Source organism: Cataglyphis hispanica, chromosome 9 (genome assembly GCF_021464435.1).
Source record: "Cataglyphis hispanica isolate Lineage 1 chromosome 9, ULB_Chis1_1.0, whole genome shotgun sequence".
Classification (NCBI taxonomy): Eukaryota; Metazoa; Arthropoda; class Insecta; order Hymenoptera; family Formicidae; genus Cataglyphis; species Cataglyphis hispanica.
The window spans coordinates 5696376-5722103 of NC_065962.1; the positions used below are offsets into that span (position 1 = coordinate 5696376).

Genomic DNA, 25728 nt, shown 5'->3' on the forward strand with positions numbered 1-25728 from the left:
AGCACGATGTCTTCGATATAATTTTATGAATTTATTTATGTATATAAATGTGTGTTTGCAAATTTTTTTGCAAACTAAGAAGAGATAAATTTTAATAATATTTATATTTAATGTCGACACAAAGTGATGGCGAGTTAATTTATTACTGTTATTCCCCTATTTTTCCACGTGCGAAGGATTCGTGCGATGTCAGCTCTGAATATTTATAACTCGAGATTTGAATTCTCTTGACAGAAAATTCGACAGTGTGTGTGCTGGCTATTTACACACAAAGTACGGTTTTATTTAGAAAATTCTATTTTCCACTTTTTTCCACGAAAGCACATATCGATATCTCTTTATCGTGAAATTTTTTTCAATGGAATGAGCGATCGCGTCCTCTCTAGTTTGATAAGATATTTCAGATCGATTCTCATGTATCGGTCCAGAAATGTAAGATGTTATATTTTCAGAGCACAGATCAAGCAAACGTAGAATAAAACATGTGTGCGGCATGTTGGAGAAATTAGAAGTTTAATGCAACTGTCCGAATAATGTCGGGATATCAGAAAAAGAAACATTTCCAATCATCCGGATCAACTGATACATATGTATTTAATAACAAAATTGTCGATAAAAATATTTCAGTACGGTTGCTCGCGCCATGTGAATATGTTAATGAAAAAAATTTTCAATTACCGTCCTGTCATACGCGTAATAATATTTTTTCTTCCCCATCGAATATAAGTAAATGTAGATATTATTATACAAAGTATAAAAGTAGAAGTGACATCTCCTTTCTTATAATTTCCCGGATGTCTCAGCATCTTTCAGACAGCCGAAATTGCGAAATATTGATTAATTTCGAAAATATATCAAGGACATTCTCGTTTGTTTCGTCTGAATTTAGAGAAACGAATTGCGAATTGGAAATTGAATTTTCCCAGGATACGAAGCGATACGTCATTGCGTGCGCCACGCACTAAGCGGAAGGCTCAGCGCTCCGCTTCGCTCTCGATCGCGTAAGTAAAATCGTCCCTGGATTAGGCACCGCGATACGAGCAGCAGCTCGTTCCACTTGATCGCGGCTTAATGCGAATTCACTCGATGGCAATTCGCGCGTTAATTAAACATGCGCGATTTCTCGCGCGCGGCAGTGGCTGCTGTCGGGAGTGTTTCCTCCGGCATCGAGTAGCGACTCGACGTGAACGACGTTCGCGTAATTGATTCCGCGTGTAAAACCGCCTCGCCCGCTCTCTCGTCTCACCTTTCGGATGCGAGCTAAAAAAGTCCGGCGGTTTTATAATTATGTCATTGGGGAGGCTGATGCGTGGCGAGACGCGGCTACTAACGAGATACCTCGTTAAGCCGCAAACGGACAATCGGACCGTAGCCGCGCGATGACGAAACGAGCAAAATTTCACAATCTTTGGTGTGCCGTTAACGTTTCGTCGATATTCGTTAGACTGTTAATTTACATAGGCGTTAAGTGGAAGAGCGGCTACGTTGGATCGATTTGACACGAGATGTACGTACGTATGGACGGTTTTTATATATTAAAGGCGTCGCCCGTGAATTAAAATTGAAATAGATCCCTGAAAATTGTTCTCGAGAAAAAAAATGTGATAGTACTCCATGCCAAAAGATTAATTCGTAATCATAATAATATATAAATAATCTTTAACAAAATAATTATATTAAAATTTATCTATTAATAAGTTAATATTATTTATTTATTTATTTTTTATTTATTATTAAAAATATATATGATTAAAAGATGCAATTGTATTTTTATAAAGAAAAAAGTGCAAATTTGTTTACTGCTCTTTAAGTAAAAGATCAAATTGCGTTAATACATCTTATATAAATATCTTTAAAATCTGAGGGAAAAAAGCTAAAAAAAAAATTTCCATCAAAAATATCTTTGACAATCAAAGATATAAAAGTCGTCCATTTGTACTTTGATCTCGAGTTTTTGAATCAACATTTTGTCTCACATGTGCCGCATATTTTTACATATGATGTAATTTATATTACGTATGATTTGATTGAATCACGTCGCTTGTTAATCGGTGTTTCTTGATCTCCAAGTGTCCGCTTCTATTTCTATGTATGCGGACATTATTATTAACATCTATTCTCGCTTTCTCGTTTCGAAATAAAATTTTATGAGATGCCCTTTTTTTTCATTATCAAAATGCTGGGCAAGTGTTTAATTATCGCATGAATCGATGGTCAGAGACTTCGAATTGCACAATTGTAATTTTATAATTTGTTTTATGCCGCAAATAAAATGAATAATAAAAAGGTAATTATTTTTATTAAAAGAAAATTGCCCGGTAAAAAGCCGCTATATTTCGTTGAAATAATAATCAAATTTATATCATAATTCATCTTGTAATTTCCACGGAAAAATAAATTCATTATATTTCCGAAGTAGATTTTATTCAATTTTAACATATTATTGTTTCATATTAAGTAAATATATAAAATATATTACTTAAAAAATAGAAAATTTACTCCCGATGATAATAATATGAAAATTTCTATATTTTGCAATTTTTTACTCATCGATTCAGTGAAGTTTTTTATATTTTAAACGTATTATGATAATATCCTTCAGCAATGTGGCGCATAATAATTAATAATTATTCTTCCGTATGACTATTGTTACGTATCAACGAAGTATCGATCCAAAGATTTGGTAGACGACAAACATGGATCGTCGAGAACGCGACTCGATCGGATTATTTCGCCGCGATCTCTTTTAGAGTTAAAGCTAGAGACTCGAGAGCTCGTGATAAACGTATTTTGAGAGTGTTTAAGGATTAATTCCGTCTATCTTACGTGGAAGCGAGCAGATGCAGAGCGACTAGGATGATGGCGACGATCGCGGCCAACGCGCTCTCTTTCGACGTAGTGGATGCCGAATTATCGTCTGTGTCGAAAGCCGGTTCTAGGGTAGATCCCGTTTCCCTCAAAGGGCCCTGATGCACGTGATTCAGTCTGTGATCGCGTTCGCCGATCGAATCGCCCGTATCGTCGTCCGATCGACGGTCACCCGTCTTTTTCGAATGCTTAGGCAGCTCCATGTCTATAACAGATGGAAAAATAGCATCTTTTTGAGTAATTATGTTTTTTGGCAAATTATTTTTAAATATATCATTTTAAAATTCAGTCTGTACTGTTTAAAGAAAATTGGACATCTGTATTGTTTACACTTTTTTTAAGGCTGTATATGTCATATGTTGAAATATTGACAAAAACATGAAAATTTCTTCTGAATATTTATGTAAAATCTGAGCACATTTCTTTCAATTTGTTTGGAAATTATTTAAGTTTAAAGTTACTATTGATTCTTATGGAAAATCGCGTATTTTGACAAGGGAGAAACATTGCCAACGAAATAAAAATTTTCACATATATTAAGAAAACTCTAATAATAAATATATTTATACAAAACTTGATTTAAATCCACTCGTTTAAAAGTTATTTACTAAAAATTGTACAAATATTATTTCTCTTTTCCTCTTTCTGCAAATTACTCGTTTTTCTTTGTTTATTGCGATTTATTTCAGGGAGAATCAGGATTAAAAATTTTTGTCATAAATATAATATAAATTTGTCATAAGAAAAATATTCATTATAATTATTTTCTTCTACAGAAGACATGAAAAATATTATTTTGTTACTTCAATTTTTTTATAATTTTATTTTTCAAACAATATAAACGAAATGTTTTCTTTTCCATTTTTGACAGTTCTTTGCTTCTTGTTGTGCAACGAAAACTTAAAATTTCCTTAAAATTGTCTTTCTCCTTTTTGATTTTAAATCTGCAGTGCCTTGTCAATGAATCGCTATGTTCGGAGAGAGTCATGCGAACGTGAAAATTAAGCAGTGATTTTTACAAGTCGCCGAGCTGATGTGGAAAATGTTGAAGTTATCAATATTTACGCCGCGCAATGAGAGAGAGTGTCAAGTTTGCAGTTCCCTCGTTATTGAATTCGAGGCACGAGGCGTCGAAACATTATTTCAACTGTGGCCAACCAGTAGTCGACGATACGCGCCCGAGTAGATATCATTTTTTTCTCCGCACGTGCGGCGCCTGGATGGGAGGATGTCGCGCGATGTTTTTACGCTCCACGTCACCCGATACACGCGAGGTGAATAAAAGTAAAGTGAGATTTCGTTTTTGGAAATTGTATCGCGACAGGAGTGCAGCTTGTGCAAAAAAATACCGACCGCTTTTTCCTTTTCTTCTTTTTTTCTCTTGCTTTCGAAAAAAAAAATTTTTTTCAAGGTGAAACTTATATTTCGCATTTACGACACGACCCACGCGCGAACGTAACTTTCTCTTTGACATTTATCGTGTATCTCTCGACTCGCGCTAAATATTCACGGCACGTTACATTGAAATTCAACGAGCGAATGATGAGCAAGTCGATACGTGATAGCGAGTAACGCGAAGTTGCAGGGAGGGGGTGGAAGGGCAATGATACGAAGCCTCCGCACCGTTATCTTTCTCATGTTAGAATCAATCGCTGCGCCTGGCTCTTTAGGAAATATATAGTCGACGTTAATTTCCTGCAGACTCGATATACCGGGCAGCTCAGACACGCTTGTCCCGCGATGTGATTAAATTATGTATCTTTTAAATTATATCATTTTCATCCTCGCAGACGAACGCGTACCGACTGAACAATGTTTTGACGTACGTTCAGTTTACGATATAATTATTGAGGCTTGATTGGACGTTAAACGTTTGACGCACGTTATCCCATTATCCGAATTATAATGGAATTATATCGGCGTAACCGAACTCGCGCGTAACGTTAGAATGTTTAGCTCGCTCCTATGTTGATTATACAGCTTCGACGAAGCTACCAAATACCAAAATCACCGGGCTAATTGACAAGATCACGTTTCAATGACATTGAATTAGGTATCTCTCTGCTCTAGCTATCGCTACTTATTGCGGAGCGCCTCGAATCCTGCAGCGAGACCGCAAGCTCTTTATCCCAATTTTCCTTTCGCTCCCCAACTTCCACTTAATAATAATATCGCAAATGAATTTAATTCATATGTTGAGTAGGTATGTGAATTCTCTATGCAAAAATTTCACCTTTCACTCTCATTAAAAAATTCACATTTATCACTCTCAACTTTGAAAACTGCGCTTTTCACTCATATTTTTAATACGAAACATTTTCATAATTAAAATTTACCCTGCAAATTTTAATTTATTAAATATTGATGCCGTGACGGTCGGGCAATACTTTCAAAAATAAAAATTTATCTCGCCAAGACCCCCCGCCCCCCCCATATACAACCGCTTCGAACGAAGAGACAGGCCGCGGTAGAGACCGGCGGTTAGAGGAACTATAAGAAGAAGTAAGAAGTGTGTGGTGCACGCGTGCGGCAGCCCGTCGAAATAGCAGTTTAGCACTGATAACACTTGGCAGACTTTTATCGATCATGTCTGGCAACAGATGGCTCACCCAATTCCGGACGGCGCGTTTTGTCTGGCTGGCTGATAAACGATAACTAATACGAGACACACGGGGAGTGAGCGCGGGGAGGGGGGAGGGGCGGGGGCGGCGTAGGGTAGGATGGGGAGAGCAAGAAGAGAGATAACGGCGGGACGGTGGCCACCGTTAGATATCGTTTCGCCGGTCTTTTAACCGATGAACGACGTGAACGACGTCCCCTCCCCCGATGATCTTCGCGCTATTGTTCCGCAGCGCTTTTTTGACGACGCCGCAACTTACGCTCCGGCTGATCTAGAAGAAGTCATTATTGGAAACCACAAGTGATGCTTGGGGAAAATTGCTCGCATAGTACCACTTTTCTTGTTTATACACGGCAAAGATATTATTTTTAATTTAGAAGTAACATATTTTTTGAATAATTCTTTTTTTTTTTTTTATAAAATTTAATTTTACATACGAGGCGAAGATATTATTTTTTAATTTCTTTCGCGAATTATTAGACGTCGAATTATTAAATATGTATTTAACAATTATTGAATGTATTTAATAAAAGGATTTTTTTTTTATAAAATTTTGAATTTTTTAAAAAAGGGTGTTGTTGTAACTTTCACAAATTTTGAGATATCGATCTAAATATTTTTACATGAATGAAGTATCATTAAAGGATAGTTGGTATTGAATATAATGAGATTTGATGAAAAAGTTCATTTTTAATGAAATTTTGAATTTTTAAATAAACGTCTGTGTATGCTCTAAGTTCTACAAATTTTGAGATATCGGATTAAATATTTTTACATGAATAAAATTAAAAGATGGTTGGTATTGAATTTGTGAGAGTTGGTGAAGAGCTTTATTTTTTATGAATTTTGAATTTTTCCAAAAAAGATTGCTTTAACTTCCTCAAATTTTGAGACATCAAAAAAGTGTATTTCGCAAATTTTGAGATATCGGTCTAAATATTTTTAAATAAATAAAGTAGCGTTAAAAAATGGTTGGTATCGAATTTGATAAGAATTAGTGAAAAGCTTCATTTTTATAAATTTTGAATTTTTCCCCAAAAAATTGCTCTAACGTCCTCAAATTTCGAGATATTAAAAAAAAATGTTTCACAAATTTCAAGATATCGGTCTAAATATTTACATCAATAAAATATAATTGAAGGGTTGGCATTGAATTTGGACGTATTTGTAATTTGCGATTTCTGACATTATAGAGGAAAAGAAATAAAATTATGCGAAAGCAGTGTGCAAGTTTCTAATGTACACAATTTTTTACTTGTTACATCACTTGTCAAATTCGTGCAAATGTAATGTCAATTGATTAATATGTACGCGCGAAATTCGTTATGAATCGTCCTTTATGAATTATGAAGCACAGAACGGGTGAGGAGGGATTTTTGAAATATTGAAAATTCTCCTGTATAATATCGCAGGAGAAATCAAAATCCGCAGACTCTCTTATAATTTAAAGCAACGCGATCTTCATCCCGGAGATACGCCGCGACTCCGATATCGAGTCGCCATTTATCAAGGTAAATCCATAATCCCGACCGCGCGCAATCTGTGACAAGAACATCCCCGGAAGAGCGGTGGAAAAGAGGACACGGAAAAACCGGCACGTTGCGGATAGGAAAGAGGGACGGTGGGGAGGGGGGGGGGTAAGGGGTGAATGGAAAGCTCAGATATTGTTTCGCGGACTTTCGATCCTCGACATGACGCGCCAACATGCCGCTCTCCTACATTCTCTTACGTAGCCTTTTGTCATTCTCGCCTTCATCGTGTAGCGCCCTTAAGTCCACCGAATCCTTTTCCTCTCTCTCTCTCTCTCTCTCTCTCTCTCTCCGCCCCTCCCCCCTTCCCCATGATGTGGGCGAGCGCGCGATCTTTTTATCCTGTTCTTCGCGTCCCGTTTACACCGGCGGTTTAACGGTTAATCCTTCGAGCTTATCTGATCGCGTGACTTCAACGAGAAGCTCGAGCATGCCGAGGATAACATCGCGCCCTTCCTCGTCCGCCCTTTACACGACAGCGCGATAAAATTGCCGTCATTAGGGTTGCACGCTCGCGAGCTGTGGGGGTAGTTAACTCGCGAATATCGGACCCGGCTTTGTCCCACTTGTTACGTCGTTTTATCCGCGCTACGATTAAGTGATAGAGGTAAACCGATGACGAGACTCTTTTCACGCGTAAAAAGCATCGCGACGAAAATTTTATACGTGCGTCAGTGTTTTTTTTTAAATAACGCAAGATAACGCAATTCATCTTCTCTCTGTGAATTTCTTTGATGCATTTATGTGTTGAGACATTTTGACGCACGAACGCAGGGATGCAGATTGAGACTGTGCAGCCGTGTGTGAATCCGTAATTTTATGCGCGCATCTGCTCGATAACTCGCCGGGAATTTTGCTCCGATGATTTGCTTTTCGCGACGTACAGAATTTTCACCGCAATAACACGCAAAGCTCATATAATGCGATAATAACGCAGTAAACTGTTCTTCCATTATGGTAAAATAATTTTTCGACGGATTATTATATATAAAAGTCGCGCTCTGCAAGAATGCTAATTCGTAAAAAAAATGCCAAGATATTTTACAATTTTTAGCAATTACACAATGTACGGGGTGACCGATTGTGTTGAACAACGTATTTGAAAGTCTTCAAAAAATGATTGCGATAAAAAACATTTTAAAAACATATACCATTAATTCATTCGCGCAAGTTAATTTTTGTTATTTTCTCAATAATATTTTTAAATTACTAAAATATTTATATATATATATATATATATTTGTATATATATTTGTATATATATATATTTATATATATATATTTATTTATATATATATATTTATTTCACACTTAAAGTAATAAAATTTGACAAATCTCCTTTACAAAATGGCACTTCATTTATTTTGTCCGGCCCATTTGTTGAGCAGGAATAACCAATTACTTTTGACACAGTCCTAATGATCACCCTGTATATTGCAATATGTTTTCGAAAAGAGACAATGAGAATTAGATGCGCGCGTACAATTTTTTATTGAACAAGACTATAAAATAATAAAGCGCATGCATATCGCGTTCTTTGTGAGTAATCAACATTAATGCCAAAAACAGAGAATAATTCTGTGAGCACGTTCTATACTGCATTGCAATATTACGGTAATAATCAATATCTATTTCATCATTTATTTAAAAGCGCGAGATCGAGTGTAATGAATCGTATCTGTCGCATTTATTAAATACATCATTTTATAGCGATTTTCTACATCATACATTACATACAATCCGCGACGATATCAATAGCGCAATCAAATCTGGCATATGTTAAACAATAAATTCATAAAAATATCATTTTGTTTAATATTGCAACAAAATTAAACCGTCGCTCTTCTAAAAACGAAAATTTACATCTTGCGGCAAGTGATAAAAGTTTTAAATATTGCCAACAATAAGATTACACTAATTAATTTAGAATAAATTTTCATGTATTTTTTCTTTCCTCGAAACCGCGCTTGTTTCAATTGTTTACAGTTTAATAATAACATTCTCTGTAATTTGATCAATCACTGAATATAGATAAAAAATTGTAAAACATTCTCCCTCCCTCTCTCTCTCTCTCTCTCTTTCTCATAATTGAATGAATTGATTACATATGGTCGCTGTGTTATACTAACGTAAGTGCAACTTCGTAGAGCGTTCGCAGCTTCGCCGAGTTTTTCTCCTCGCGCTATAAAGCGGAAAATTATGTGATGGAATCCGATAAATAAAGTGTGAAAAAAATAAGGATGCACATCGCGGGAAAGTAGCGGGAAGTTATGAGCGCACTTACGGCTGATGACATACCGGCGAGAGAATGGCGTCGTCGGCGAAAAATGTGCCTTTTTTTTTTTCGTTCGTTTTTCGGTTGTAAAGAGGTGTCAGCATATACACATCGTAAACGGATCGTAACGTTCAATCAACGTGAAGAATTATGAAGCACCACTCATGACGATTTATTATGCTCGCAGCATCATCCGCCGCGATGCACGAGATATCGCCGCGCTATTCAAATTTTTTTTTTTTTTCGCTATTAATTTATATAACAAAATGTAATATAAATATTATAAATAGGAGAAATGTATATAATAATAATATCGAGAATAAATAAAAATAAAATATAATAATAAATAAAAATAATAATAAAAATAATATCAATAATAAATAAAATAATAACAATAAAATAAATAATATAATAAATAAAATATAATAATAAATAAAAATAATAAAAGTAAATATAATAATAAATAAAATTATTTGTCATTTATAGTGATATTTAAAAATGGTGCAATTGTAATTTTTTGTGATTATTTCTTCTAATATATAAATTTTTAAATGATCATTAATTAATTAATTAATTAATTTATTACTATTATTATTAAAAAAATTTTATGATATCTTGCGATTTGAATAGCTATATAGATTTCTATATAGAATGTAAAAGTTAATATTGTACAATTTCAGCAAAAAGAATGTTACAAAGCAGGCAAAGAAAGAGAGGAAAGAGTAGATTCGTAATCACGTTTCAATCGATAATATTGTAAATATATTTTAAAAATTATTCACTCAGGTATTTCGTGGATGTACGCCGGCAGTGGATGGTGGTATTTTGCGGACACACAATGGAAGCGAGAATTCCATAAATATTATACGGAGAGTACAATATTATCTGCATCGTGAAATAACTTACGGTTACGACGCGACGGGGAGAGACGGTGGCTAAGAAACTGCGGAAATTCCGATCTGTCTCACCGGCACTGGTCCCTCCGATATCTTAAATAATAAAACTCGAGGGGAACTTAATTCTCTGCAAATACCGATATCTTCTTGCAATGACGGCCGCGTGCGGTTTCTTCGAGATAAATTCCTGAGATTATCAAAATGACGAGATGGCGTTTAAAAAGATTACACAAGCGTGAAATATTCCTGCTCAGATTCACCTGGCTTTCTATCAAATCACTTTTTCCTTAATCCTCGCCAGATAATCACACGACGTGTGATTTGATATTAAATTTAATATTAAAAATATTTAACAAATTATTTTAAAAAATTATTAAACACCCTTATATTAAAAGAAAAATATTAACCCCAATAAAAAAAAAAAATTCACGCTAAATCACGACGAAGTAAAAAAAAAACTAAAAAATTAATAGAAACATTTTGACTTTTATAAGCTTTAATAGGTCTTATTCGCTGTTATTGCATTCGCGCAATTAAGTTTCCCTTCCGTAGAAGCAAACAACGGAAAAACAAGCGAGCACCTAATTCCATACGTAAATCTAACCGTTCGCCATTTCTGCGGCGACGTGTCGTTACGGGGCGACGAGAAAAATACCATCGTGTTGCGTAATGCACGAGACGAGTCGTTGCCGTCGATCGTTCCTGCGAGATTGCGACGTATTAAATCGCGCGTGTAATGGAAACGACGATGTCGCAGTGATACGCCATACTTTCTCGCCGCCGAGATACGTGCAGCTGCGACCGCGCTAAGATACACGTCTGTGGTACGGTCTGGGCTGTTTCAGATCTCTTACAGAAAAGTATTCACCTTTGAAGACTTTAAATAGATTTTATAAAATGTGCGGATTTGCATCGGCATGAAATTTCATCTATTCTTTGTAAGAAATTAATTTTTATTCAATTAAAGTGTTATTATTCGATTTTGTTGGATACTTTCAATATCTTGCAGTCAGTTTCTCAAATTACGATTATTTAGTAATAAAGTTTGCCTTTCGCTAATCTCTTTTGTATCTAAAATCTGTTTTTATATACTATATGATTATATTAAACAATTATTAAAAATATTAAAAAAATTAATATTAAATTTAATATTAAAAATATTAAAAAAATTATTAAAAAAAATTATTAAACAGTTTGGTAGCTCTAGCTACCGCAGACAGATTCTTTTGCCTTGCGATTCCACCGAAACTCACCGTAAAGCCGGATGTTCCCCTCAGCATCGCCGATAGAATTTTTCGAGATGCATTTGTAGCCACCAAGATCGTGCTTCTGCAGGTTCATGATCACTAGTCGCATCTGCACGCTGTACACCGATGTTTTTGTTTCGGACATCGCGTACTTACTGTTGCTGATTATCATTTCGTCTGCAAAAACACGTTTGACAAATTAAATCGTGTGATGAAAAAATATAAATATGTGTAAAAAAGAAAATGTATTAAAATTTCGCGCTTCGATGAATAAATTTCTATTAATGACGAGAAATATTTCATTTAGAATTATTTAAGATCTTGTCAATGAATAAAATATACTTGAAATAATTCTGTATCTCAACTGGTATAAGTATATTTACTCCTGCAAGTGAATCGAACGACAATAACTGTACTGATTGCGCTGTTCTATTACCCGATTCTCGAGTCCAGTAATTAATGGCTTTAGGTGACGCTTCCACGTGACAGACCAACGTGACGTTAGTCCCGATCGGAGCTCCCACCAGCTGGTTCGGTACTTGGACCATCGGGTGAACTGCACAATCCATAACAACTCGATCAGTCGCAATATACCCGATCGGACACAACAATATTGCTGACACATCCGCGCTATCCGCGCGCGGTTCCCCGGCAACTAATTTCTCTAATTGAACGTCATCGTTCCTATATAACGCCACAAAGGATATTTTTCCGATTCCTTTCCAAAGCGGAGATTTCGGGATACGAGAACAACGGACGTATTGCGCGCTACTTGCGCGATTCAATCGCCTTACCTCGCCATTACATTGTGGTCTCTTTGTGCGAGTGCGTCATTAGCGAGCTGCGTGCACTTTACGCTAATGAAACACGCTGACAGATTGTCATTTAGCGAGCGAGCAGAAAGGGGCACTCTTTACCTCTCGCTCTCCCCTTCCCCTCCCCCCCCCTTTATCTCTTTCTCTCTCTCTCTCTGTCTCTCTCTTTTTCTCTCTGTCTCTTGATAACCTCTCGCTACCTTTCGTTTCGAATATCGTAAGCAGCTTTCTGTGAGCTGCTTACGTTTTAACAGGCGACCGCGCCGAGCACTTCTTCTTCCGACCGAAGCTCGGCCAATGTTGTGTCGTCACAAAGCGCTTACAGTAGGTTTTACAGCGGCTACTTAGCTCCACCGCGATGTGAAATTTTGTTCCCGGCAGGAAAATCCGTATCCCGTATTGAACTCTCTCATTTCTAACATACTCCAAACACGTGTAAGAAAAATTGCTCTACATATGAATATAATATTTTATGGTATTGTCTCACCACATCATAGTCATGGTCGATAATGAAATTGGTACAGTCGCTTATTACTTATATTCGAAGAAGATAAAAAAATTAATTTTTGCAAATAATAATGAATAATAATGTACGAGAGAAAAGAGAGAGAGAGAGAGAGAGAGAGTAATATAAAGATATATTTTTTTATAAAAAAACCGATTTAAGAGATGATAACTCCCAGACAGCACACAAAGGCCAAAAGACATCTTAATAAGGACGATAAGACGTCTTTAAGTCATTTTTTAGAAATCCTTTAGGGATATATATTATTCGGCAGACAATATAATCTATAGATTATTAAGAAAAATTATTAAGAAAATTGTGACAATCTATAGATTATTAAAAAAAAAATCTATAGATTCTATAGAAATCTATTCTAAATAATCTATAGATTATTAAGAAAAATTATTTACAAGATTGTGACAATGTATTGTCACAATTAGGGATAACAATAAAGATGATATTTATTTGCATAAAAATCCTGAATATAGACTATATCTTATATTCATAGAAAGTTCTAAGCTTTGTCTAACGATTTTGCATCGGTGTCATTAAAATATAACATTTCGTAAGATGGGCCGCAATAAAGATTAAATCGGCGATATTAACAGGCGACTGACGATATTACGTACGTAAGAGAAAATTAAGATGATGGCGCGAGATAAACTGGCCGTTTCTTCGTCGAGTCTTTGGTCGACTCTTTATCTCGGGCGCCGCTTGGGAAATATATGCGTCCGCGACGCGCTTGTGCACACTGAAGATTTCAGCGGTAGTACTTTTATATGAGAAAAGGGAATATACAAGAGCGTTGGACGCGGCAGGTACAGCCATAAGTCAGGTATATCGATGTATCCCGGTACATAAATATCTGGTAATTTCGACGTCGGTGGATTTGGCAAGGTAAGTCGCTTCACCAAGGAACGATTTTTGCCGGACAGAAATTTTCATGTTCAACGTTCGCGAGGCGATTACGAATAATTGGCAATTATTGGTCGGAAAACGCGAATGAGCGGCGAGAAAATATACAGGACGAATGATGAAAACGCGAAACGCAACAATGGAACTCTTTGGGCAGGCGTTAATTCGAACGCGTGCACTCTCTCGGCAATTCCGGATGAACAATTATGCGCCGAATTGAATCACGTTCTCGCCCCTAAGCACAACCGCGCGTTATGTATATATATCGCGAGAATTGATTTATGAATCCCTTCTGGTCGCGGCTAGGGAAATGTGTAAGAGAGAGAGAGAGAGAGAGAGTGCGTTTTAATTGTTTCGATTTGCCGGACGTGTTTCGCAAATCCGTCGCGTGATTTTCCGGCAGATTTACGCGCCAACTTTCGATCCGTGCGCAGCAGCAGCAGCATCGCGATTTCGCGCCACGCGAAATGTAGAGTGATGAATATTCGCGCTGGGAATTCTTCGTGTAACGTTTAGCCTGGTACGTGACGATAGGCGACGGCGGTTTGCCCGGATAACAAACAGCGGGATCGCTCGACATTACTCTTAATTGTGAATGAGCCCGCGGACGCGAACTCCGACAAGCGCAAATACGTCGCGCATTTCGGCGTCGGTCATTTGGCGACGCAAGCAATTGCGTTGGGATGCAAATTCTTCCTGTGCATTTTGCGCGTTTATTGATAAACGCCATCGCCTGATCGTATTATTTAATATAATTATATAAGAATAAAAATATATATTTCAAAGTCCTCGTTTATAGAATCGATAGTTTCCTGTCATAAATATGACTCCTCATTATATATTGAGTTCTTTAAATTGTTATGTGCATAAAAGCTCTCGGGATTATTTTCGTAGACTCTTTATTGAACTTTTTCTTTTTAATGAAATATGGATATATAAATGATATAAATATATTTTCAATGCTGATTTTGGCGTTAAATTAAATTTTAGTTAAAGAAAAATCAATTTGATTGACAAAAGAGTCTATTTTCATACTCTTAAGAATTTTGAAGATTTATGTGATATACGAGGATAGATTGAAAAGTTTCCGAGCAAGAAAGAGCAAATTTCAATATTTGTCTAATAGATGGTAGTGAAAGAAACACAAAGAGTTAAGTTTGATGTCATTCTAACGATTGGTTTGTTTCTGACAGCCTTTAAAAGTGACAGTTTGCCAACAATGGAGAGATTGGAGTATCGCGCCGTGATAAAATTTCTTCATTTCAAAGGGAAAATTCCTATGGAAATCAAAGCTGAATTAGATTCGGGGTATGGAGATACTGCTCCTTCATTTACGATCGTGAAAACCTGGACTGCTGAGTTCAAACGTAGTAGAAGGAGTATTTTCGACGAGGAACGCTCTGGAAGAGCAAAAACCGCAACAGCGGATGAGATGATCGATTATGTTCACCAAACCGTAATAAACAATCGTCGATTAACTTTGAGAGAGATAGCGGAGGCTGCTGGTATCTCATACGAACGGCCGCACAACATTTTACATGAGGAATTAGGTATGAGAAAGCTGAGCGCGCATTGGGTGCCGCGTTTGCTTACGAACTAATTTTTCCTAAATAAGTACGAATTAATTCCACATCCGCCGTGCTCTCCAGATTTGGCCCCGTGCGATTTTTTCTTGTTTCCAAATTAAAAAAAAAAAAATGACTATCTGGAAAAAAATTTTGGATGCTGAAGTGATAAGTGCCGTTGATGACTATTCTTTCGGGTTTAGACAAAAGTTATTATACTGAGGGAATAAATGGTCTAGAGAAACGTTGGACCAAATGTATTGAGTTGAAGGGAGACTATGTTGAGAAATAAATTTCATTCTGCTCAAAAAAATATTTTTTTCTTAGGTCGGTAAACTTTTCAATCTAACCTCGTACATTTATACATCAGCGTAGGACGCGGAACATATTTAGCGAAGAATATTTTTGAAAATATCCTCTTATATCGTCTGCGGAAACGTGCGCACGAGTTCACGATATCATCGATAAATGTAGGTATGCCAAAATAAACTGTTAAGTCATCAATCAAATAAGTTCGCGGATGCGATATCTGCAAAATAGACGGCCGATGGATGTGAAGGGAAGGACCGAAACAGGCTCGATCGCGAAGCGCAATCCTGCTTGCAAATAAACACGGCACAGGCCAATTTCTTTCGGCGCCTGCCGCTAATTAAGCGAAGCGAACGGCCCTCAAAGCGCTTGTAATGCGGTCCGTGGCGTGAAATTGCATTCGTCACGTTCATACTCCAATCTCTAATGCGGTGTAACAATTTAATGCGGCGTAATAATTTAATGTGCATTACGCAACGCGCGATATTCTCGATATCACGGAAAATCCCCTCTAGATAGATATAGTTCCAATATCGATTCGCAACAATTCAGTTGAATGATGCTTAAAATAGTAAGTACTCACCGCGGTAAATCTCGGACGTCGAGCTAAGGTAAAATCCGTGCTTCACTTTCCAAGACAGGGAAATTAGGTATTTTATGAGACAAAAGGGAAGTTGAGTTGTTTAATTGATAGCTCTTAATTTATTATACGCTACACCGCATCTCTAATCCAATATTTTAACGAGCAGCAAAAATTACAGGAGTTTATCCCATTAGCATGCAAAAACCTGGCCTCTTACTTTAAGGGAAACGATTAATTACAGAGAAGACGAGTATTATATTACACATAATAAAAGTAACGAAATTACTCAGCTTTAATTTATCGCAACCCGTGGAAACGGGTTTATTTTTATTATTATAACAGAAATATAAGACGCGCCGGCGCGTGTGTAATCCGGAGATAGTAACCGTGGTGATATTAAGTCTACTTAAAGGCAACCAATAGCGACGCGACATAAAGTCAACTTACAAACGTTAGAGAGGGCTTGTTATTGTATTTCCAGGTCACCAGAGCGGCGACTTAGCTCGTGTACGGCTTCGGGTGGATGGGAAATTCGCGCGATCCGAGAGAGAGAGAGAGAGAGGCAAGATTTTCTTTCTCGCCCTTGTGGACGCTCAAAGGATCCGGCAACCGGTATTTCTGCGGTGATAAGATAACGCTCGATCCTTTTCTATGGCGCTCGCGACACGTACTACTCCGGCGTAATGGTTCTTTGTTAAGAACCGGTGTTAAGACCACCGTGTCGGAGACTCCGCGGCGTTACGATATTTTCGGTATTGTGTTGCGGCACGTCGCGTCGCTTTTCTCAGTGGTCGTGTCTTCTCCTGTGTACAACGATATTTATCTAACGCGTAATTACGCGTCCGAGCTCTATGGAAAAGTTGCAAACGCGGGAGGAGGGGAGGATGGGGAGGGGGAAGAGAGAGAGAGAGAGAGAAAGTCGCGGGAGATGTAACGGAGAAGTTAAAATGTTGGGACTAAGTTAAAACCGGAACGGACGGCGAAGGTGTTTAAAGTTTCCGAGTAAAGTTCAGCTTGTCACATCTTGCAATGATTAGATCAGGGCTCGGTCTCTCTCTTCCGAGTCCTTAACTAGGAAGGAACTTTCATTCTGTTGTCGCGTGGTAGCCGAATGACGAGCGGGCGTGAGTCGCGAGTACAATTTTACTTGCGAGAGTTTGGAAGTATTAACTATTTGTGATTAATATTTTGACGGTGGCTGCGATAAGAAATTTTTATCTCGTATAAGAAAAGTTCTCATATACATGTCAACTATATTTCTATCTAAAATATCGCAGACTTAGGGTTTTATAAAATCGATAACACAAAATTTGGCAAGATTCCGATCACTGGCGTCGTAATATAAAAATAATTTTCGGAGAAATTTTTAGCGAGAAAAAAATACTAAAACATAATTACATCGTTGCTTATTATTAAGTTATTAAAAAAAATTTTTTTTTTCGAATTATAATGTATGTAATTTTTAAACACCATTGATTTATTTATGTGTATTAAATTAAACGTGCTTTTTCCAAAAAAACTAACCTAACCCAACCATGTTCGAGGAGTGTAATAATTCATCTCTTGGATATGAGGTTGGTTAGGTTAGTTTTTTGTTTCGGAGTAGAGCTGCAAGAAGAGAAGAAGAGCCCTTCTTCCGCCTACGCGTTTGATTTATTACATAAATAGACGAATGGTGTCTGAAAATTACAGATATTACAATTTCTGGAAATTTTTTTGTTAACAATTTTTTAATAAACAATGATGAAATTTGCTAAGGTACGCTTTGTTAAGTGTACATATATTTAAGAAAGTTGGTTTAGTTGTTTGTTATAATTTCTGTTCAAATAAAATGTTTTTTTGTTAATTTTTCCCTTTTCAAAATTCAAATTTTAATTTTGTAAAATATTCATATTATCTTGCAAACTATTGATCCTAGATTTTTTCATTATTTTTCCCGAGTTCTTCGACAAAAATACCTTCGTAATTCACAGTCAAAACGTGACGCCAAAGTTATCGGAATCGTGCCAAAAATTTTACTGCAAGTGCGAAGATAAATAAAACAGATGAAGCAATATATCAGGGACACATAAAAATAATCAAACATTGAAACTATTCGCATTGATATATCGACGACAAAGTAACGATCGCGTAATCGCACGCGAACTGCACTCGCCGATGATTTCAAACATTCTTCCGCGTTTTCAAAGGAACTCGGGCGCTTTGGCGTTTCGTCGTATCACGCGATCGTTTGAAGCAATCGGCCGTCTGTCACGGGCAGTTCGTATTTACGAATGAACTGCCATCCCCTCGCGTTACCGACAATGTTGGTCGCTCGAATTTCGCGGCAATAGCTCGCGCGCGGACGCGGCTTCATTTATGACGTATTTCTATGAAACTCGATTATCCCGCGCGCGATCTTATCGCGAAATGCCTGAGGGCAGGTGCGAGATCGTGCGCTGCGAGCGTATACGTACGTAGGTACATCCAATTTCCGACGAGGAAAATTACCTCTCCTCACTAGGATTTAAGGTACGATCGGATTGGTCGTAACCGCGCAACTTAACTCGCTATCGTCACACTATGCTTCCCCCGCAATGAGGCTTTTTCTTGCTTGTGTGTGCTCACCTCTCTTGTACGCTTTTTTAACGATTATACAGTTTCTTGATGTATGGGAGTTCACGTCGGAATCTTCAACTTCTCGTTCGTAAAAAGTTGTTCTCATTTCTAAATCTACTTGATTATTAATGGCTGCAATCACAGAAAATTGGAACAATATTTGTTTTGATTTTACATGTAATTATATAAATGTTTCTTGTTATCATATCATTGCTATTATTGTGATAAAATTTTCCTTAAATAAGTAAAAAAAATTTGGATTTTGTTTTGTTACAGACTGAGAGAAATATATATTTATTTATTTTTATTTTATTTTTGAGCTATTATATGTATTATATATTTTATTTTATACATTGTATTTTTTATTATATATTATATATATTATATATATTTTATTTTTTGAGATATATTCTGCTTTTGGTTTTCTCCATCTCTTATAAACTCCTTTATAATATGAAGGATACCCAAATCGATCTTGTAAAATAATTTTTGAAAATTTAAGAAGAGAAACGAAAATGAAAATTTCACAAAGGATAGTTCAAATTACTTTATTAATAACGTGATTTGAAAGGAAAGAAAAAAAAGAATTATTAACCAGAAAAAAAATAATTAAAAATAATTAAAAAAAATTTTTTCAGCTGTTACACTAGTTCCCCCCTTTAAGTTTACAACGTTCCTTTAATACAGCAAACGCCTCCTTCCGCGCAATCTGAATGTAGCCTTATTGCGCACGCCCTCTTCTCGCTAACCGTCTCTCTCATTTACGACGGGGGTATAAATGCGAATGTGTTGTACCCTCGTCGCAAATGTAATTTTATTATCTCGCGCCCCTTCCCGACACTCCATCATCCCGTAAAGTCCATCCTTCACTCTCGTCACGCGCTGTTATTTAAGCAGTATTTTACCTTTGGTCCTCTTTTTCCCTCTCTCTTTTCTATTCTCAGACGTGGCCCTTGTCATCTCTTGCCGTCTCGGCTCCCTTTTCACGAAAGAAAGACCCCTCCTGCCTTTGCTACAGTGAAATTATGCAAGAGAAGGTGACGATGGCTATCTCGTCGGCTACAACCGACGCTTTTCCTCGTCGTTGCCGCGACGCCTTATATTCTCTCCCTCTTCCCCCTTCCGCCCCCCCCCTCCCTCCTCCACCTCCTCCTCCTTCGAGACGTTCCTCTCGTTTTACAACGAGAAGTATGTCTCGCGCGGATAAGGCTATTGCCGGCAGTTTGCGGAGTTTACACCTCTTGGACTCGATTGCTCGAGGAAACATTCTGGAGCTCGAGAAATCGTGACGCTATACAGCTAGTAAAAAAAAAATCTCCACCGCGAACACGCTCGTCCCATTTTTTTTTTATCTTACGACCGTCTTTCCGCGGATTAGTCAGTAGCGTTAAAACGAGAGCTTTCGAGCGATGGCGCAAATTCATCAAGTTCTGAAAGATTGCATTTGTAAATAACTGATATTGTTTAATTTAATTTATATTGATTATGTGACTTGATTAACGTTTACTTTATTATTACTGGGACATAAAATGTGATATGAATCATTTATTTACTTTGTTAAATTTGAAATGTATTAATAATTATGGGAATATGATTAATAAATATAATTCGTTGAAATATTCCGTAAAAATGTCGCCGTGTCCGTTTCTATTCATTAAATGTTTTACATATTCAGTATTTATGTATATACTTATGTATTTTTCTGTCTGATAAATATAACATTCCGCGAGAAGTGAGTCAATTATACATAGAGCCATGAAGGATGTTTTGGCTATTAGTAGCAAAATGTTTTCAAAATTTAAATAAACTAGAATATTATAAACCGCGCGCTACGCGCGCCCAATTTATTATATATATATGTATTATAATTACTTACGTATTAAGTTCTTTTAGTTTTTTATTTTTTTCAAAATAAATTAAATAAAAATTACACACCCCCTTAATATTTAAACTATCAAATGTGTCGCTTAGTTATGACAAGCTTTTATTGATAAAGTAATGTTCAGTGCATCGTCAAGATAACGAATCAGCATCGCGAAAAAGAGGTAACAATATTGCCAGTATCGATTTAATATGCCTTTTTAAAAGTAGATATCTTAATGAGAGCTGCACAGCACATTATTAGAATATTATACGCGCGTGTGTATGTGTGTGTTATATAAAATATTATAAAATTTAGTTTTTATAAATAATGATAGACAAAAATAAGAAAAAAATTGCGATATCTTTTGCAATATTGGTTTGAGCAAAAATGTTAAAAGTTTCTTTTATATCGTAGTGTGCTACCTAGATCGTTAAACGCGATCGCGACAAGGATCGAAAAATAATTTGATATAATTAATAATTAATTCTCTTTCTTTCTCTCTCTCTCTCTCCCTCCTTCTCTATTTCTTTCTCTCTAAATAACAGTAATTTCTTTAAAAATATTTAAAATTACATATATTTTGTCCGATTCTTTATCGTTTGACTGTTCGATGATTTAAACATAATTCGAATTGAGAACGCGCAATAAAATAGTCGAAAAGCAGATCCGAATAATTAATGATACGCTCCCTGACATATAAATCGTTAATTTAATAATTGATCTAAAATTTAAAATTCTTGTATAATTTAATATTTCGTTTGTACATACGTCACAATATGGAAAATATTTCAGCAAATTAAAAATAACATAATAGTCGGTCTTGGCGACGTAAACATTCGCTATTGTTTACGTTTTATGGCTTTGTTGTTATTCATACGGCGACACTTGAATATAATTGTAGTGGGGTGAGACGCTCGAATTCCTTTCCTACGTGTCATCATTCGCACGACACACTCAAACAGTAAAGTAACAGTGCGAGACGCTCCTTTAAATTCATTTCTTAAACGCGATCGCGACAAGTATCGACTTAATTTGATAAGATTAATAATTAGTTATCTTTTGCCTATCTTAAATAATAATTATAATTTAATATTATAACTAAACATAATTATATCGCTACGATAAGTCTTTTAGCGCGATTTCGAGTGATGTATATACACATTTAATCAAGATTATAAATTATTGTTTTGTTGCGATCCTTATAAGTAATAATTATTTCTTAAAAAATATTTAAAATTAAATATATTTCGTTCGATGCTTTATCCTTTGACGGCATGATTCGGATTAAAATTATCGCGCAATTAAATAATCAAATCGTAAAATTGTGCAATTAACGAAAGACTTCATGATCACATCAATCGTTTCATTAATATATAATCATAATTTCAAATATATTTTATACTTTAATACTTTGCGTATACATACATATAATATGATACGTAAAATATTTCGGCAACAACTTTTCAATAACATAGTGTTCGGCCTTATTGTTTACGTTTACATATATGGTCTTGTCATTCGTACGGCGACACTCAAAGAGTAACATAGTGGTACGAAGCGCTCCGAATATTCTTAAATACTTTTCCTAAATGTGGATTTTTATCTACATTTCTTATTCCCAAATATAATTCCACGTTATACGCATATAATTTTCTAATATGATATACATATATATTAATGGAGACGCAACGTTAAAACGCCTCAGTATCGCGGCTGAGGTGAATGCCGGCCGCGTAGCAACGTATGATCGTGCATAATATAGATGCGATGATCGCGCGGTTAATCAAGAACTTCGGTTCGAGAATTGGCTGTTGGGGGCACGCTCTGCTTCGACGAACGGTTCGGCCCGAATCGGTTAGAATTCGATCGATTTTTGAATCGTCGTTCCCTCATCTTGTTCCGTCTATCAGCTCTACTGTATCGCATTGAGGACAGTTGGCTGTGTTTTATTAGGTTCGATTTTCGCTCGCTAGAGAAGCTGATTTCTCATCTTCTAAGTGATCTAAATTGTGAACACTTAGGACTTGGGTATCTTCATTCTCGACCCGTCTCTCAGCCTTATGATAAGCGTAAGTTTCAGTCTGTATGATAGAAACTTGGTGGTTCTCTGTGGTCGTTCCTAATAAAGTTCGAGTCGGCCCTCGGTGAGAACAAGCGCGGACAAGAATTGAGCGTCGATTCCATCAATCGATTTCGTCTTCTTCCTTTGCTCGCTTAACCCTTGCTCGGAGTAATCGTGAATTCCCGACTTGTCGACTCGCAGTATGATTCTCGTGTGAAACGGGGTTCGATCGTACCGAAATTCGAAAGTGCGGAAGTGCCGCTCAAAGTATCGCGCGTGTGAATGTAGTGCGGAAGTATTTTTTAATAAAAGTGCGGGAGTGCCGTTTAAAGTATCGCGTGTGTGAATCTACCTGAGAGGAGGAGGAGGCCTAGGAGAAGCATCGGGCACCGGTGCAACAACCCTGTGGTAAGTAATTTTTTATATGTATATTAATTATCTATTAATTGCAAACGTGCAATTTAAATTAAGCAATTAATCGCGTAATTTGATTTTTTATTTATATGATTTAAATAAGAGAAAATTAAAGAAAAAGATATTTATATAAAAGCTATAAAAGTTTCTGCTTTTAGATTATAGCTTTTATATGAAATTATTACAATTATTATTTTAAAAATTTATAAAATTATTTCGTTAATCTGCTTATTATTACATATATCGAATATAAAATTCAATACGTGTAATAAATTTTTGGAAATATTAATAATTTTAAGCATTAATACGATTTGCATCTCTTATTTGTATGTTACAGATCAACGTAGCAACTCTGACATTCTGAGAGGAGGAGGAGGCCTAGGAGAGGCATCCTGCATCGGCGGAGCAACCCAAGGGTGAATATTATTATTTGTGTATTAATTATTATTATAAATCTCGTACATTTATTAATTTGATTCGATCATTATTTAAATAGTTTAAAAAAGAGAGATTCAGACTATAAAAGTTTTTATTTAAAAAAATAGTTTTCTTTTTTAGAATTTATAAAATTATTCCATATTTATATATCTTCTTATTATTAAACGCATCGGATATAAAATTCGGTACAATAATAATTTCTTTGAAATTTTAATTATTTTAAACGTTGCTATAATTTGGATTTTATATTTGTGTGTTGCAGACAACGTAGCCTCAAGACCAAATCTCCGCTGTTGCGCATCAGTGCCGGTGAGTAATAAACTTTATTTAATTTTAAAGTAACGGATTTGTAGAGACTGTAGATTGTAGATTGTAGATTGTAGATAAATCCGTTACTTTTAAGTGGATGAGCTTAAACAGATTAAGTTGAATAACTTTTAATAAGTTTTTTTTTTAATATGCATTACATCTATTGCAAAAATAAATTACAGAAGAAAAATTATAGAAAACTTTTTTTCCAATTCGTAGATTTTATCTGATTTATTGAATAAAGAACGATAGTAATTATATCAATTATATGTGTCATGGTAATTCATTCTTTTAACGCGATTTTATCCTCATTTCTTACGGATTTATATCCAATGCGCTCATCCATATTGTAGAATTTGTTTGTAGACTTTGTTCTGAAAGTTTGTTTTAACTGATATAAAAAACCAAGCGATCAATCAGTTAAATTAATTATAATATGATAACAAATGGCATAAATATTTTGTAAATTAATCTTATTTTATTATAAATCATATATTATTATATCTTATATAAATTAATGTTATATATTATTATATATATCCATTATTATATTATTAAATAAATTATATGTTAATATATAAATTTTAATCAAATTTATATATTTATCATAATTTAGCATAATTTTTTAATCAAAATTTTGATTGATAACTTGGCTTCGTCTCAGTTAAAATAAAGTTAAATTAAAATAAACATTTAACAAACGATCGTAATATCGCACGATCGTCATCGAGCGTGAAATATTCACGCTCATATCTTCTTAGCAAGAAGATCTTGCGCTTATTCACCGGCGATAATAAATAGCTGGCGATAAAAGGAATGTGTATTTCCTTTTCCAATCTCTGATTAGAGATTGATCCAAGAAGTGGCCAGGAGCAACAAAAGGTAGGTCCAACTGGCCTGAAGAATGCATATAAGGTATGCAAAATAAATTTGACCAATATTGGCCAAAATGCGTATCGAGAGGTATATAGGATATGATTAAGATACGCGATTAGGGCATGCAAATAGGGCGCGTGATTAAGGCACTCGGTTAAGTACATGATTAGGGATACCTTTTTTAAATCTCGAATTTTTGCTGGTTCAGCCAGCAAGTAGGATTGTTAGAACTATAAGGATAGTTAGGACATTAAGGAAAAAATTAGAAATAAAATTACAATATATAATAATAATATTCAACTTAAATTTATTTTCAAAAAAATTTTTTTAAATAAATATAACAATAACATTATAAAATTAAAAAATAAACTTCATTAAAAAAATAAACATTACAATAACATTATAAAACATTATAATAAGTTGCATTATAATATATATTTTATCTTAAAAATATAGTGCAACTTATAATATAAACATGTATAAGCCCAAATGTGTGTTAATGCTTTCAATATTAAATTATTTGCATTATAAAATGTTTGTATAAATCGGACATATATATTTGATAATGATAGCATCATCAATTTGTAAAATTATAATTGTATGTAAATTATATAAAATATTTATTCTTTTGTAAATTACACGAAAAATTACCAAAAGGACGCGTATAATGACAATATATAGAAATTAGTTCAATTAACATATTTGTATTTATATATATTTGTTTCTAAAATATATATTGCAAAAACATTCTCACACATATAAATTTAATCGCGCGCATTTTCATACCAAAGAGTCGTTAATAAAATTGAGAAATTTTATATGTATTATATATATATAAACTGAATTCATTCAGTTAACATGCCTTTTTTAAAAGAGGAAAGGGAAAAAAAAAGTTTTCAAAACTTAAATAAAAAAAAACAAGCATGTTTCTTGCGTTTGGAAAATGGAATAACTAAATCCGGATTATAAAAAAAAAAATTAAAGTAAGCAAAAACTAATATTTTTAACGTTATCATAAAAGAATGGTAATAATAGTAATA

General features: G+C 35.2%; 1 protein-coding gene across 2 annotated transcripts in view; it reads right to left on the reverse strand.

Annotated features, from left to right (window-relative positions):
• Positions 1-2598: 2598 nt before the first annotated feature.
• LOC126851996 (lachesin-like) overlaps positions 2599-25728 on the reverse strand; it is a 152891-nt gene continuing 129761 nt past the window's right edge. For both annotated transcript variants that reach the window (XM_050596428.1, XM_050596427.1), the window contains exons 7-9: positions 11872-11991; positions 11442-11612; positions 2599-3073 (exon numbers count right to left, since the gene is read on the reverse strand). In XM_050596428.1, the coding sequence (XP_050452385.1) occupies positions 2823-3073; positions 11442-11612; positions 11872-11991 (542 nt within the window). In that variant the 3' untranslated portion in view covers positions 2599-2822. The remainder of the gene's footprint in view (positions 3074-11441; positions 11613-11871; positions 11992-25728) is intronic.